The 16,377-nt window shown below is 40.2% G+C and overlaps 1 protein-coding gene across 11 annotated transcripts in view; it reads right to left on the bottom strand.

The window, feature by feature from the left end:
* Positions 1-16,377, bottom strand: part of PCSK5 (proprotein convertase subtilisin/kexin type 5) — a 489,089-nt gene that overhangs the window by 343,151 nt on the left and 129,561 nt on the right. For all 11 annotated transcript variants that reach the window (XM_036855671.1, XM_036855664.1, XM_036855665.1 and 8 more), the window contains one exon: positions 12,473-12,549. In XM_036855671.1, the coding sequence (XP_036711566.1) occupies positions 12,473-12,549 (77 nt within the window). The remainder of the gene's footprint in view (positions 1-12,472; positions 12,550-16,377) is intronic.

Below are 16,377 nucleotides of genomic sequence, written 5' to 3'. Positions count from 1 at the left end.
TGCGCGTCTGGAGCCTGTGCTCCGCAACAAGAGAGGCCGCGATAGTGAGAGGCCCGCGCACCGCGATGAAGAGTGGCCCCCACTTGCTGCAACTAGAGAAAGCCCTCGCACAGAAACGAAGACCCAACACAGACAAAAATAAATAAATTAAAAAAAAAAAAGTTTAAAAAAGAAAAAGAATGCAGACACTGGGGGACCAAAACAACTACCTACTACCTATCTGATACAAATTTTTATAAGTCAAGTGAGAATATATGTAAAAATGCTTTGTGAACTGTAAAGTTCTAAATAAATTATGATCCTTGGTAGAAGGCTCCTCTGTATTTGAGAAGGTGAAATCTGAAATGGCTTGGAAGGACTAACGCCAATCGAGGGAACCAGAAAACCTGCTCTCTTTTCTCATCTCTCATGGAAAACATATACTGACCCTGCTGAACTCTATTTAAACTGTGCTGAGTTTATAGCCCAAGGCAAAAATAGCCAGGTTTCTTTGGGGGACAAAGTTGTTTCTCCGCTCTCCCGCCCAAATTATGTACCAAGCTCCTCAAGGCTATAGAACTGCTCACAGGAAAACCAAATAAGCAGCTCATTACATTGGATGACATAGCCATGACTTTTCAAGTATGAACAACATGTAGTGTTGGTCGCTGTATCAGCACAGTTATGCTTTGGTATGGCTCAAAACATCCTCTCAGTTTAGAAAGGATCACTCAATTTTATTAAACAACTTATCTAACAGTTACTTGGGCCTTCCTCCCCCATTCACATTGTCCTGGTTTACTCCAAATCACGTGTGGGAAATCTATATGTACTATATTCATATAGATTTCAGAAACCTATACATCTTATTAAAAACACGTGAATTAAGATGAGTACCCGCTGTTAACAAAGTTGACTTTCTGAGCATAAGAGAAAACAACATCTCCCTGACAAGAGACAAGGAAAAAACGTAACAGATATGAAGTTGTTGTGTGCATTTTGTTTCAACCAAGATGAATTAAACGAAGTTAGTATACCTTAGAGTTGATATAAGTTTTACAATGTGGATTTTAACAGAAGCTCATAGAAACACTGTGAGAAAACTGGATGATGGTAAATGGAATCAATTGATATAAAAATAGTACGTATGATGATAAAATCTGGAAGAAAGAATATTCATAGAATTTGCAATGGCATACCTGAATAACTGCTCATATTTGCATTTGAGCTACAAAGATTTCAACAAATACGAATGAACACTCTTACAAGTATACCATCAAAATAGGTCTTGTTCCCATACTTCCATGTTGTAGAATGTGGTTCCACCATTATAACGCCACTAGTATTACTCCCTGTAGAGGCTGAACAATTCGACACAAATTCAACCTATCGAAAATTAAGCCACAGTTGCTATGACATCTCTCTATTGGGGAAAACTATAGTCACAATAACTGCGGCCTCTACTGTCCCATAAATGGCAATGCTTCAAACTGTGGATGATGAGGCAAATGCAGGGTTGTTAATGGAGTGGCTTCTGAGATGTAGGGACCCTTTGGGGACCCCTTTTGCCTCCATTTGAATTAAATTTCAACCAAATCAAGTCCTCTATTTCTTTGATCTTTTTCATTCAAACCCCAGCTCTTTCTCAGATGCTCCATTACCCAGCCTCCCACAATACTTCTTACGTGTTGCGTGAGATGGGCGGATAAGAGAGAGAAGAAAACAAGTGTTTTTGTTTCAAATATTTCTCTCTCCTCTGAAAAGCATTAAAGGGATCTGTCATTCATTTAGGAAGGAAATAAATTCTATGAAAGAGTCAGATAGCCAATAAAATTAACAACACAAGTCACAGTTAAAGCTGCTGAACCGTTCAAGTTCTAGTTAGATCACCCAGTACAAACTATATACACTGGTGCCAAGACCAGGTGATTACCGGCGACAAATGTGTTCTTCTTTCTCTACACGATGGCAACAAAATACTAGAGCCTATGGGAAGATCAAGGTATCAAGACAGTGGAAAGAGAGAGAGATTTGTGATACGGGGGTAGGGGGGGTGCTGCTGGAGGGTTGTGGAGAAAATAAGAGTCTATATTTGGCAATCCAGACCGGTGTCGGAGGGGGTGTGATCCAGTGAGAATGAATCTCAGAAAGGGAAAACCAACCAAGAGCAAAAAGGTCATACAAAATCTGTAGTAGTCAGCTACACTCAGCCCAGGATGTCACCACAGGTATTTTATCTGCAATTCATGCAAATTCAAATGCATTTACTAGCATACGTAAATTATATGCAGATGGTGTAAGGATCTCTAAAATAGGAAGAGGTAAACTCTTCTAGCAAAGGTCAGTCTTTTCTAAAATTCATGAGATGGCAGCTTGTGATGAGAACATGAGGCAGAGAAAGCAGGGATTCAGGGAAATCTGCTGGAAAATCACCAGTAGTCAACTGCTCCCAATTCCTTCAAGTTATTTTAGGTGTTCTATAGGCAAGATAATTCACCACCATTTCCCAAAGCAGGACACATCTTCAAGACTCTACACCCATCTGAGGGCAGGAAAAGGTTTCTGATTCCCACAGGCTCTCCTTGGTCTCAGTTTCTTCCTCCTATAGAGATTCTTCCTTTCCCAGACCACATTTCCAGAGCACTCTCAAGGGCTGTCATGTAAGTGTAAAAACATTGGGACAGCGTCTCTTAGGTTATGTGATTCCAACTTCAAACAGTCCATATCTCCATAGAGAGAAACTTAACTACCTGCCATCTGAGGATCAGACTAAAACTTTATCTTATTACTCGTTATCACCCTTAATAAGATTAACAACATCCACACCTGTGGCAATTTTACAGAGTTTACCAAAACATTTATCTACATTAACATGATGACCAGCTGATACTCATTCAAATTTTTTTAAAGCTGTTAATATATACTAGTAGAATTGTTTAAGAACAGAGACCCAAGCTCCAGTTTCCACATGGCACCCTCTGATCAGACCATACCTGAAGTCTTCTTATTTTTTGTTTTTTGTTTTTACATTATAAAGCTTTCTGGGCCATGTGCCTGCCTTTGAGTCTCTTAAAGTGACAGTAGCTGACTCCCTTGCTATAGCAAGCTCCGAATAATTAGCCCAGAGTGTCATTTGGGTGGTCTTCATTGATTTCCGTAGAGCAAATACCACTGTGAAGTCAGATCTGTACAATTATTTTCTGTAATAAAGGATTTTTGTTACTTGGCCAAAGTTACGTGTACGTAAGGTGTTGACCAACCTTTGTGGACCAATCCCCTCTCTCTGGAGAAACAGGGCCCTGAGCACCAGCATTTGGTAAAGCCAGGCTGCTGGGTATTTACTGAATACAGCAGTAAGGCATTCTGGTAAACGCAGTTCTTCCCAGGCAGTAAACTTACTGAAGCATGTGCTCAACACAGGAATTAATTTCTCATCTACTTGACCACAGGTTAATTAACTATGCAGGTGAACAGATGGCGTGGGAACAAATGAGCTCAAATTGTGCGTCTGCCATGTGGTGACATTAGCCACGTTACTTCACCCCTCCAGACTCTCTCTCCAATTGTGGGTTGTTGTGAGTGGTAAATGAGACAACATACTGACGTGCTCACTGTATTAGCAGCTGCTTACACTGCATTCAAATGCAGCCAAGTAGCAACCCCACAGACTTATGGATTTTTTGGTTGTTTTAAGTCAAACAGGGTCATCGAGATACTGATGTGGCAGGAGGAGACATTGATAAGAATGCTTCTCCAAGGCCACAGATATAACGAACAGCAAGGCTGGGACTGGTACCCAGGTCTCACCCAAAATCAGGACATTTTTTTCCTTTATCACCTTGCCTTCTTTGGTGACCTATCTTATGAGATAAGAACTAAGCAAATATGTCCTGATCTAAGACATACTTTCTACCTTTCCATCTTTTATTAAGGATTATAATTGAAATGCACAGCTACCACAGATGTTACACACACACATACTTAAGTACACCGGAACAACAGACTTCTACTGTAATTAACTGTACTGCTAAAACATAAAAATTATAAAATCTCCTTTAGCTTGTAAAAACAAAATTCTAACTTCAGTCCTTTATCTTAGAGGGCATTTGATTTGAATAGGAAGGTAACCAATATCTAAATAATACCTTAATACTGAAATGAACCATCAACCAGTTTGCAGTTTGATTATATTTTCAGCATGTTCTTCTTCTGGTATCTATACAGCAAGTGAGATAAACAAAACAAGGGTTCTTTTCTCCTCAGTCTGCCTTCCTTCCTGTTCAGTCTGTGGACACTGGCTGATCACAATTGAAAAGTCCTGGATGCCTTCTCTACTGCTCTGTAATAATACAAATAACACACTGATAGCATTGACCTCTCAAGGTCTTCGTGCTCTCGATTTTACATATTTCTGGATATAAGGAAACATGAGAAAATAGAAGGATCCAAGGTGGAGGTTAGAGGAGAAGATGAAAAGAGAAAGATAAATAAATATACCTGTCTGGAACCCTGCTCAAATGCTTAATCCATATTTAAAAAGGATACTTATCTCTTTCCCTTACTGCAATTTCCATCTGCTTTAGAGACCTCAGGAATTTGTGTTTGTTTTTTAAATAAGAAATTTAAATTGAAGCAACGACCAATTATTCATGTCAATAGTGCAGTGGGTTAGCACAAATTAAACCCAAACCTTACTGTAACCTATAGCATCAGACCCTTTATCAAAACTGGTACTGTGAGCCCCAAGAGATTATGTCCCCAAATCCTTGAGGAGAACACATTGAAACTGACAAAGGAAACAACAAAGGGCCTGAAGGCTGCATTATCATGATTATGAGCCCTGGAATAATTAATACAGTATTTTATAAAAATAAATACTTACACTTCAGGTGTCAGGTATATAGGAATTTGAGGTTAGATAACCATTTTCTGTATTTACTCAGCTCTCATTAAAGAATAAATAAACAGCCATTAAGACAACTCCTATGGACATAGTTATTTTCTTTCTTAGATGTGTCTGCGCTCTTTTATACTGGGTATAAAAACTTATTCCAGAGACTTATATCTGAGTATTAAAAAATGTATTCAAGGAACTTACATAGAGAAGCAGACAGGATTTGGGGACCCCTGCAGGACTTGCAGGATTCCCCAAAAGGTGCCACACTTGTTCAACCTTCCACCATCTGCACCTGCATAATTCCTTCTTTCTCTGCCACTCATGTCACTTCCCCTGTGAAGCCTTCTCTCCCGAGTTGGATGTCCTCCAGTGAGTTTTCACAGCATCTGCGAACTTACTTCTTTTATAAAAACCTTCGCTATTGTAAATGGGGTCATGTGTACCAAGATAAGGAACAGAGAGGCAAGGAAAGATTCCTGGAAGATGCAAGGAAGAATGCAGCATTCTGGGCTAGCAACACTGGGAAACCCCTGGATCTAAGAAGCCCTGGGGAGGAAGTGGTCATTGAATCCACAAACGACAATCCTTAGGAGGTCAGCCTTAGGGCCACCTAACGGGAGTTACGATCTTTTGGGATGCAGCTAACCCCCAGTGGCTCAGCAAGGAGGGGACAGAGAATAAATACCTTTTCTTTACCCTTCTGCATCCCACTGATGTCCTGCTTGAGTGTTCCATTGGCCAAACCCAATGGGAGCCAGAGGGCAAGGGAGTCCCTTAATGCAGTCCTCAGAGGTCAGCTTTCTGGGGTACAGAGCAGGGTAGAGGGTAAAAAAATAAAGCTATCCAGCACAAGGTCCATTATATATAACACCATTTAATAGTTACTACTTTGGGACACATTTTGCTAATTCATCTAGACAAGCCAGTCAAGGTAGGTACTCTTGTAACTTTTGTATGACTGAACAGACATTTCATAACCCATACTAAACTGGAAGACATCTTCTCAGTATCTTTCCTTGCCTCTCTATTCCCTATCTTGGTATATGTGACCCCATTTACAATAGCGAAGGTTTTTATAAAAGAAGTTAAGTTCGCAGATGCTGTGAAAACTCACTGGAGGGCATCCAACTCGGATGCAGGAGATGAGAGAAGGCTTCACAGGGGAAGTGACACGAGTGGCAGAGAAAGAAGGAATTATGCAGGTGCAGATGGTGGGAGGTTGAACAAGTGTGGCACCTTTGGGGAACCCCACAAGTCCTGCAGGGTAGATAAATAAAGTGGGGGGAAGGGGTGGACAGAGAGTAGAGCAGACTTGAGGGAAGAGTGGGGTCATGAAGGGTTTTGCATTTTAACAAAATTTCAAGATATTACAAAATTTTAATATTCTTATTTTGGTTCTAAAATATCACTTGGGCAGCAGGATGGGGTTGAGACTGGAGACAGGGAAACCATCTAGGAGATTTTCCAAGGATGCAGGTGAGAGAAGGGGATTAGACTAACAGAAGGCTAGTGTGGATGGGATGGAATGTGGGCAGGTGGGGCGGGCGAGTCTTTGGAGAACTATTAAAGAGAAGGATTTCAATGGTGAGGATGGTCAGGACTTGTGACTACCAGGTGGTGAGGGAAGGGACGGGATGGCTGGCTTCTGGTCCGAGAGAAGCCATTTCCTATTGTTACTCAACTTTCTGTGAGGCCCCAGACCGAGACCACTTCCAGAACCTAAAAGATGGTCCAAATGTTACTTATTTCAACATATTACATTATGAATCTATGGGATAGAAACAAATTTTCTACAATATTTGTTGCAGGTTCTTTCATGGACGTAAAATCTATAGCTGTATATGAAAAGGATCAGATATTTTTCACAATTGTCTCTTTTGTACACATTTGGTCTCTGGTACATACATTTGTAGTCAGCATTATATAAATTCACACACTAATCATTGATCAAGTAACTACTATATAGTACATTGTAGTGTTATTTGAGAAAGGATTAGGGGAAAAATTTCAAAATATATGGAAAAAACAAATCAGCCTCTGATAATGGCCTCACTTCTTTTTGGTAGGTTTTGTCTGAGCTACCTAGCTATAGGATAGTTTTATCTGAACATGTTTGGCTAAATCCTGGGTATGAAGAAATAATGCTTCTATTTGTTAAGGTGGTAGATTTAAAGTGTGGTTTTCTCTCTAGTATTGAGTTAAAATAGTTCCTGTATAGGTAGACAACACTGCCTACATTTATCGGCTTTGCTTTGCAACGCTATCTCCCGACAACCGTCCTCATCCGCAGGGATGAGAAAGAAAAGGCCACACAACATGGCGACATTCTAAAAACCAGAAATGATGTGTGAAAAGGACACAAAAGACGAGCAGAAGTGTACTTCCATCCACCCTGGTTAAATCTTCAGGGAAACAGAGATAAGCAACAAAAATGAAAAATCCATTCCTTTTGGAAATGAGTCTTTAACCTATAGGTTGGTTTGTTTTGAAAGGGAATTAGATTCTGGGCCCACATATCACACATTCAAGATACGCAGTGTGGTCTCATCTCCCACTAAATATGTTGCTATGACTCAAGCACAGGGAATATTTAAAAAGAAGCAACCTAGGGAAGGAAAAATCTAACTCAGACATCAATAATTCATTTATCAGAAATGGGAGTAGTAGTATGAAATGCCAGGAGACTTTCATTTATAGGGAGGCGTTTTCTATTTTAAGCCTAGAATAATGCAGTCAGTTTATTCTACCAGTTAATACGAATGGAGGCAAAGCGGAATGGGAGAACAGGTTTTATGGTCTCCCCTAATAATGCTATTTCTTTAGCATCTGTTATTTAGGTTTGACACTCCACCATCTGGGGACTTGAAAAAGCAATAAGAAAAGGATTTTTATAACTTTTTTACTTCAGAGGTGATTCTTCTTCACCCCAAAGCTTTAGTGCTAGAAATGTAATCAGGTAAATCTGAGAGATATGATCCGCATAAAGTTTTGAGGGTGCATTGTCTCTTAGTATAGTCATCCCTCAGTATCCATGGACATTGGTTCCAGGCGCCCCCTGCAGATACCAACCTCTGTGGAAGCTCAAGTCCTTTATACAAAATGACACGGTTCAGTTTAACCCTCTGTATCCTCAGGTTCCACACTTACAGTTAGGAAGAGCCAACTATAGAACCCAAAACCCTTCAGGTTACAGCTTCTTCCTAAGTCATCTCCTAATTCAACCTGTTAGTAGACTATATTATTGCATTATTGTATCCCCCAAGCATTTAGCACAGAGCCATTCACAAAAGTAGCATCTTAATGAGTACCTGCTGAAGGAATGAACAAATGCACCTAGGTGTAAATAATTCCAATATGCTCTGAAACCTACTGGTCAGACTGTACAATGAGGAGGCACTTGCACAGCATATGCCTCAACTTTTTCATTCAGGCAATGTTTAGAAATTCCTCCCCCTCACTAACTCACTTCAAATTCAAGGACTCATGGTCCACTAAAGGGAGATGGAGTATTGGAATTAAAGAAAAGCAGATTTACTGTAGACCAAATGAGCCACAGTTCCCAGCCCCTGAAGAAGCAGAAAACATATCTAAACCTCTAACCTTGGAAATAAACAAAGACTTCCAAGTCTTAATTGAAATGTGAAATGTTCATATGCACATATATTTTGAGATAATTGTAATTTTTAACTGATTATTTATCGAGAACTGGATATAGGTATTGAACACATAATTATAATAACAGCTATAATTACCTAGTGCCTATTAGATAGGCAGCCCTATGCTTGGTGTTTTACATGTTTTATTGCTAATCTTTGGAAGTATTATTATGTCCATTTTAGATATTTTTTAAAATACTAAAGCTCAGAATAGTTAGGCCTAAAGACCATAAAGCTATTAAGGTGAACCAAGGATAAAAGTCAACTCTCTTAAACTACAAACCACTCTTTATTTCCTGATGCCAAATGACTTCTATTGAAACAGAATTATCTATCTGTGGATCCACACTTAAAGACAGATCCATCAATCATATTTATAATTATGGTCTAATGAGCAGAGAGGATATTTTAACCCTAAATGTCTGAATACATGCTTGTGGTTGGCCAAGAAAAAACTGGGCAGCAGTACTGATAGGAGATAAAGGGACATCTGATGCCCAAGGTGACTGCTGATTTTCATAAAACAGAGGTAGGCGTGGTGGTGTTGCCCCTCTGAAAATGCCCTATTTCACTGTCAAGGCTACAAACCTAAGCACACATCCAGAACAATGCCTGTGTCCTCCAACACTCAAACCCACACTGCACTCAATGAACCATGAACAGTACTTAGAATGAGTCAAAGCAGGACACACTAGAATACCCCAGAGGAAGCGGGATGGTAGTGACTCTTCCTGGACAAAGGTCTTGGGGAGCTGCCAAGTTGGAAAGGAATCCTCAACAAAGGATACAGTTTTTAAAAGGCAGCCTGTAAAAAGCCATCAAAGCCAACACTCAGAGAATTGTCTTCACACACAGCCTTTGCAGTTAGTACTGTCAGTCACAGGACAGACACGCCCTTGGAGAAGAGTCACCATTACCACTGAGTTTCGATGCAAAAGTCACCACATGTAGATTCAGACAGAACTGGCTACAGGGCACAATGCATTTTCAGTTTCCACCTACAGCCTCTCTTGTCCCTTCACACCCTGTACAAGGATACTGTGGGTGTTAACTTGATCTCGACTTTCCTCTAGCTTTCCTGTTTATCTTTTCTCTATACACACAAATGTTGATGGGGTAACTTTAGCCAAAAGATACAGTACAATCAGTTCTACTATCATGCTTGCCTTGAAAACACAAATTTCTTCCTATAACGTTGATATATTAGAGAGTGATTTGAGTATAATGTGAAATTTGCATTTGTTTATGCACCATTTTGTCCCAGAAACTCTAGGTGACTGTAGAAAACATACCTAGTTGCACTGAGCGCTGTAGGAATGCACGAAACACACAGAGCTGCACACCTTAGGAGCACAATGGTCCACATGTGTCTACATCTGGTGCTGTCACTTCCTCTTTGAACTCAGATAACCCTCCTTCCACTTCAGAATAACTTGCAAGCTGCCATGCTTCCAAACACCATCCTGGAGGGTATCCTCCACTCTGCTTATTTTCCCCCTTCCTCCCAGCCTATTTTGTTATTTTCCTCTCTATTCTCTGTTCTTCTTCAAAGTTTTCCTCTTTATCTCTTTTTTCTTCCTCTTTTTTTCTTGCACACCGAGTGGCAGGCATGTGAGTAGAAGTAGATGCAATGGGTACACACTTCCATAAGCAAATTTCAGGTCTTACTCAAGATGAAGTGCCAGGAGGGGCAGTACAGGTGTCGGGAGTGCGAGGTACAAACTACTGGGTGTAAGATAGGCTACAAGGATGTATTGTACAACACAGGGAATAGAGCCAATATTTTGTAAAAACTGTAAATGGAGTGTAAACTTTATAAATTGTATAAAAAATTTAAAAAGAACAGTGCAGCTTAAGAAGTCAGTGTCACAAGAGAATTGTATTATAAACATACTAGTTAGAATTTAATTTCATAATGATAAGACACATTAAGTATAAAATTGATGGAAACGGACTTTGAACCCAGCCTAGCTATGAATCATATCCTTACTATTTTGAAGTATCAGACTGGCATGCAGTCTCGAGCCTTCTTTATGACAGGATGTCCAAGGTCAGCTCAGCACTCTGTATTCTCCAAATATTCTGGTCAATAATTCAGCCTTTCTTCCTCTCAAATTTACTGTTATTGAAACCAATTATCTCTAGTTACAACTCATTTAAATGAAAGATACTTGGATCATGTTCCTTTTCATTACCATAAGGGCTCTGGCCTTGTGTATAATACGCAGAGCAAGAGTCTGTAAACAAACCACTTGAGTTTGATTCTTTGCTTCCTAACTTCTTCATCACTTATTACCTGTTTAACCCTTATCCACTTGACCTGTCTGAGCCTTGTTTTTTCCTTCACATCTAAGGGCTGAAATTAAAATAAGATAATTTAACAAAGGACTTTTTTAAATTTAAAAAATTTTAAAAAACGATTAAGTGCCACATTTATTATAGTTTTATAAATTTCTTAACCACTTAACATGAATAAAGTGTTAACATGAATAATTTTTAATAGGTCACTATCATTTTTCTGTGTGTCACTGATGAAGCTTCTAAGCTTTTCCTAATACTCTATGGTTTTAGACTTTGCAGAGTACGAGTATTTTTAGGAGTATATGTGTCACACTAGAGCAGAATGGACTGGAGAGTGAAATTTATCGGTGACCTTTTAAGTATGGAAGCTTCCAGTTTCTTCTTCAGTGTTTCATGCTAGTTTGCAAATTAGGTTAAATAAATTAGCTCACATTGTCTCAAATTGTAACCCTTTGCGTGAAATTGACCATGACTTTAAACAGTGTAATCTAGACAGTAATGACCAGGCTTGAAAGAAAAGGATCCAGTTTACTTTAGGGCCCTTTCTCTTCTTGTTTGGAAAGTTCTGGAAAATTCTATCTACATCAATTTGTATGTTAATGCTTTCACCACTGAATTTGATTTATAATATTGACTCGTTAATATTAAAAAACAGCATTTTTCACAGTAACTTTTTTGAGGCTTCTTTGTAAATGGTAAGAAGAGGGGAAAAAAAAAAAGAAAAACCCATGTACAGTCACAATTATCTAGGCCGCATTGGTTTTATCTAAACTTATTGACTTACTTAAATAATACCAGCTGAGAAACTTTTCCCTACAGAAAAATGCAGGCTAGAAATAGTACATAATAAATGGGTAAAACACCTCTCTTTATAACTTGTGTGATTCCAAACAAAAACATGTAAATAAAAATTCAAATGATAGTATCTAAATCACAGCATTATCCTAGAGAAACTGTGCAGTAAAAGCAAAAAAGTTAATGTGATCTAGAGATTAGAAACGCCTACTAATCTTTTAAAAATACCTGGATCATCATAAGCAAGAAATGGATGTGTATTTCATTTGGTTTCAAGAAAACTACTGTACTAACTGGAAAGTGTAAACGTGGTTCCATGGGTTTCTAAGGCTCTTGCCTGTGGGGATAAGAAAGGTAATGTGTTCCATACGTGGCAAACCATAGAGGTATTTCAGGTATATCAGTAAAAAACACAATCACTACAAAGTAGAGGAGAAAAAGAAGCAAATCAGAAAGCGCTGGCAGAGACCTCAAGCACAGCGTTCAATCAAATGTGTTGAACTTAACAGAATAAAGTAACCCTCTCGGGGGGCACTTCGTTTTGCCTCTCCCTTTAGCACCCCTATCCCTAAACAAATGGGTCACAGGCCAATGAACACCTGAGGAACGATATTCCCCAACCGCACCCTCAAGTCATTCCACAGAGTTCTCTCTGCAACCATTCTTACTATGTGGACCGCGCCTTTTTATATCCAGAAGCTTTAGCGGAAAGACAGTTGTTTATCTTGGAGCAAATTAGGGATCATTTGTTACCAAAGATTTTAAAAAAAACACTTCCCTCCGCAAAAGCAGAAAACAAAGCTCCCTGCCGGCCACATGCCAGGTACCCCCACTTGGGCCTTACTTGTTCTCGTTGCTCGCGTCATAACGAGGCATGGGGTCTAAGTCGTTCCCATTCACGTCACAACTCGCCAGAGCATCCTATGGTCACAGAGGAGAGAGAGAAAGGAGACAGACGTTCATTAATTAGCCATGCCCCTGAAGGCTCATGCCTCCTGAAACACATTTCTGCAAGAGAGTAATTAGAGTAAATAATACACTCATGGTCCGGTGGTGTCAGGATGCCTTGTTCTGTAATAATCAGTGTCATATCTTTCCCCATGAAGGTGAAGAAATACTCTCTACAGACCAAAGACGTGTCCAGTCCGCTCTTGCCAGCACTTTTCCCTCATACCTAGCACTGACCCCTCACCCCAGTGCTTTGAAGACGTCCTCGACAACCACCTTCTCTGTGAAGTACTGCTAGAACACCTAGAAGACAGTGATTTATTCTTCGCCGACTCTCTCTGTATTCCTTACTTCATTTCTTGAGTGTGCAAATTCCTTATCACAATTCAAAGATTTTTGGAGACAGAAATCATTCACAAATAATTGGCAAGCCAATTAAAAATCATTATTAGAAATCTATTATATCAGGTATCTTGGGACCTCTATTAGGCAATATTTGTCTGGTTTCAGATGTTTTATCTACTGTAAAAGGGTCTACAATTCAAGACTTCGTACTAACACCAAAAGGTCTTTTGCCCCAACCAAAATAATGATTAACATTTTGTTATATGTCAAAGTTTCAAAATGAAGCAGAAGTTTCTTTGAAACCAAAGCTGAATTTATTTGTTTGCTTTTTTAAATGATTGTGAAAAATCTTCAAACTACTAAAAAAAAAAAAAAATTAATGGATTGTTCCATCATCCAAATTTATATCACCATAGATAGAACTAATTTAGGATGTTTTGAATTTTCTGATGCTTTATGATGATTTATTTCTGTTATCAGTTTTAGTGAAAGTAAATGCTATCTTTGTTTTCTGTCTTTATCAAAGGCTCTTGTTTCTGAAAATAACTTAAAGTACATGGAGTCTGAATTTTTTGGGGGGAGTAAGCAAAATATACATGACATATAAAGGTGATAAGTCTCTGCTTCCCGTACAAAGGAACATACAAAGCAGCCCACCTCAGCAGTCATTAGAGCATGAAGGACAATACTGTGCAATTTCACTTATAAGGAACCAGAAGCCCGAGACAGGTTACGTAACTTGGCCAAAGGCATGAAACGAATTGCCTATGGAATTAAGACTGGAACCCAGCCACCCCATCCAATGTGCTTTTCTCTACTCTTCACCAGCTCTAACATTAGGAGAATCAAAAGGGCACCAGTACTGCTAATTGCACAGGTGAATTCTGGAGAATTTTCTTTCCAGGGAGAAAAAAGTGAAAGAGGTAAAGAATGCAATCACATTTAGGTTAAGGCTCTTTGTGTTTAATCAAATGCATTTCTATGCAGTGGGGAGTAGGAACACCCTGTAAAAACTGTACTGCATACGATAAGAAAGACTTCTTTGCTAGGCAGTGGACAGGCGCAGTTCTGTTCTTTATATGACCTGGGCTAACTCACTTTAGTCTTCAGGCCTCAGTGTCTACCCTATCAAATGAGGAGGCTGAACTGAAGTTCCTTTCTACCTCTGAAATTCCATTCTGTGAAGAGACACAAGTTTATCTGAGTGTGCTTGGAGGCAGGATAAGGGCAGCCAATCAAGTGTCTCGTACAAATGAGAACTAAATGAACTTGGCAGTTCCTTCTCTCTCTCTCCCTCTCTGTTTTTCAACCTTAGGGAAAATCATCTAATTTAGGAGAAACTGTTTCAACCTTTCATTGTAAAAATCGATTTGTGAAGTTTCTTAGCTGAATTTTTGAAACAAAAAGGGCAACAGGGTAGAATACTGAGAGACAAAGCAGTTCAAGTTGATAAAAGTATAAGGTGATATTGGGTGGTCCTGAGTGAAGGAACGTCTTCGTAGGTCAGAAATACGGGTGGCTGTGTGAGCCAGTGGTAGTTTCTGATGTGTCAAGGAAGTGACTTGGAAGTATTTTATTTGCAAAGATCAAAAGAGAATCTTTTCAGGTTTGAGTGACAAAAGGAAAACTAATTGAGAGAACAAGTGTCATGCAATAAGTGAGACTGAGCAAATGAAAAATAAACATTGGAGAGCATATATGGCAATTGCTACCTAAATGGTTTCATGAGAAGATAAAGTGGCAGATGAGAAAAAAGCCAGAGGAGAGATGGTCAGAGAGACAGATACAGGGAGTCATTCCCACAGTGCAGGGAAACCATGTCTTCCCACGCTGAAGAAGAGAGAGAGAGAGAGGGCGACGGAGAGAGGGGGGTGGAAATAGCAGATTTCAAGAGGACAGTATGTCCGCCTTAAGGAAAAGGCCATGTCCATTCTGAGTTGAGTCCAGGACAATGGGCCACTGCCGTGTCTACCAGTTACCGAGGAGCAAAGAGGAGAGAAAGGCAGCAGGCCTGCGAGGATGGTGGGTCCTTTGTGTTAATGTGCAACGGGAAGCTATGCGCCGGGCCCCTCTCAGAACTCTCCACAAGCTCAGGGCACCGTGAGATGGGCTGGGCTTGCTGACACTACTCCCTTAATGGTGATGAATACAGAACAGAGAAGAGAAAAATCTGAGGAGATGTGGTCCTCCAGTTATAGCCTAGGGTTTTCTGTGGGGACCTTCCGTAAACACGAAGCAAAGCTTCCCACCCTGGTCCCTGATTTTCCTCCTCAAGGATCAATACGAGTCCTGACTTCATCATGATTTACAGCTGCTTGTATTTTCAAGGCTGTGAGAGGAAACTTGTAAGCTGAGAGAAAATCACCAACTTTGAAATTTTTTTCAATAACAACATGAAATACAATATAGGAAAACTCATACAACCAAAGTTTTGGGATTGAAAGGAGTTATGAAGGGACACAGAGGGACATAGGTAAAAGTGACTGAAGTCCTAGTGGGTATGCAGTGATACCAGTGTTCTAGTGGAAGCAGTCGTCAACAGAAAAGAGCTTAGAAAGCACTGGTGTTGAGTGGGGTCCACCAGGAGTCTCTGCTGAGTCCTGACAGGAATCAGAGAGCTGCATCTGCAGATAAGAGGGAGGCACCGCAGGCTCTTAAGTAACAAAAGAGATATTTTAGGGAGAACACCAAGGTGTCATGAGAAACAAATTTGAGCAGAGAATGGCATATTGGGAGATAATTATGGCATTTTTAACCAAACTTAGGAAGGAGAAGCTGATGGAAAAGGAGGCGTCTGGAGAGTAGAAGAGAGAGGGGTCATTGACCTATTTCCAGGCAGGAAATATCATGGTGGTTAAGGGGACCCCAGGGACAGAAACCGACCCCAGTGTCCAGTGGGCACTGGGTATCAAGACTGTGGTTTTCAATGAAAGTACTGAGTCTCAGCCCTTTCACTTGCTCTGTGACCTTGGGCTCACCTTATGTTCTGAGTCCTGGAATCTCAGTCCTTTCTTAAGCAAGGGAATTGACTGATTCCTAAGGACTACTGGGAGGCCGTTCATTACTGTCCTTTAAAAACGGAGAGGCAGAGAGAGAACGAGACTCGCGGAATAACTTGAGAAGAGTTCTAAGCACGCTTTCTCCATAAAGGAAACGAGGAGTGCTATCTGGCTGCATGGATGAACTGCTGAGAAGAGTGGATGTTGTCAGTAGCACGTGGGATTGGTGCTGGGGTTTCTGCTACCTTATCACCTGCATTTTGTCATCAGAACATCAAAGGCACACAGAAGTGGATAGCGGGATAGCCTTATCTCCTGCTTCCTGCCCTCCAAGAGTGCATGCTTTATAAGACGGGAGCAACACGCAGAGCCTATTGTACCCGCTGGCTGCATTTTTCAGTGGTTTTCCCCCTTTTGGAGCATCCTAACATGAGTTCCATTGTTTCCCAGGAGGGAA

The sequence above is a fragment of the Balaenoptera musculus genome, chromosome 6 (assembly GCF_009873245.2).
Source record: "Balaenoptera musculus isolate JJ_BM4_2016_0621 chromosome 6, mBalMus1.pri.v3, whole genome shotgun sequence".
Lineage (NCBI taxonomy): Eukaryota > Metazoa > Chordata > Mammalia > Artiodactyla > Balaenopteridae > Balaenoptera > Balaenoptera musculus.
This window is presented reverse-complemented; position numbering and strand designations above follow the sequence as displayed.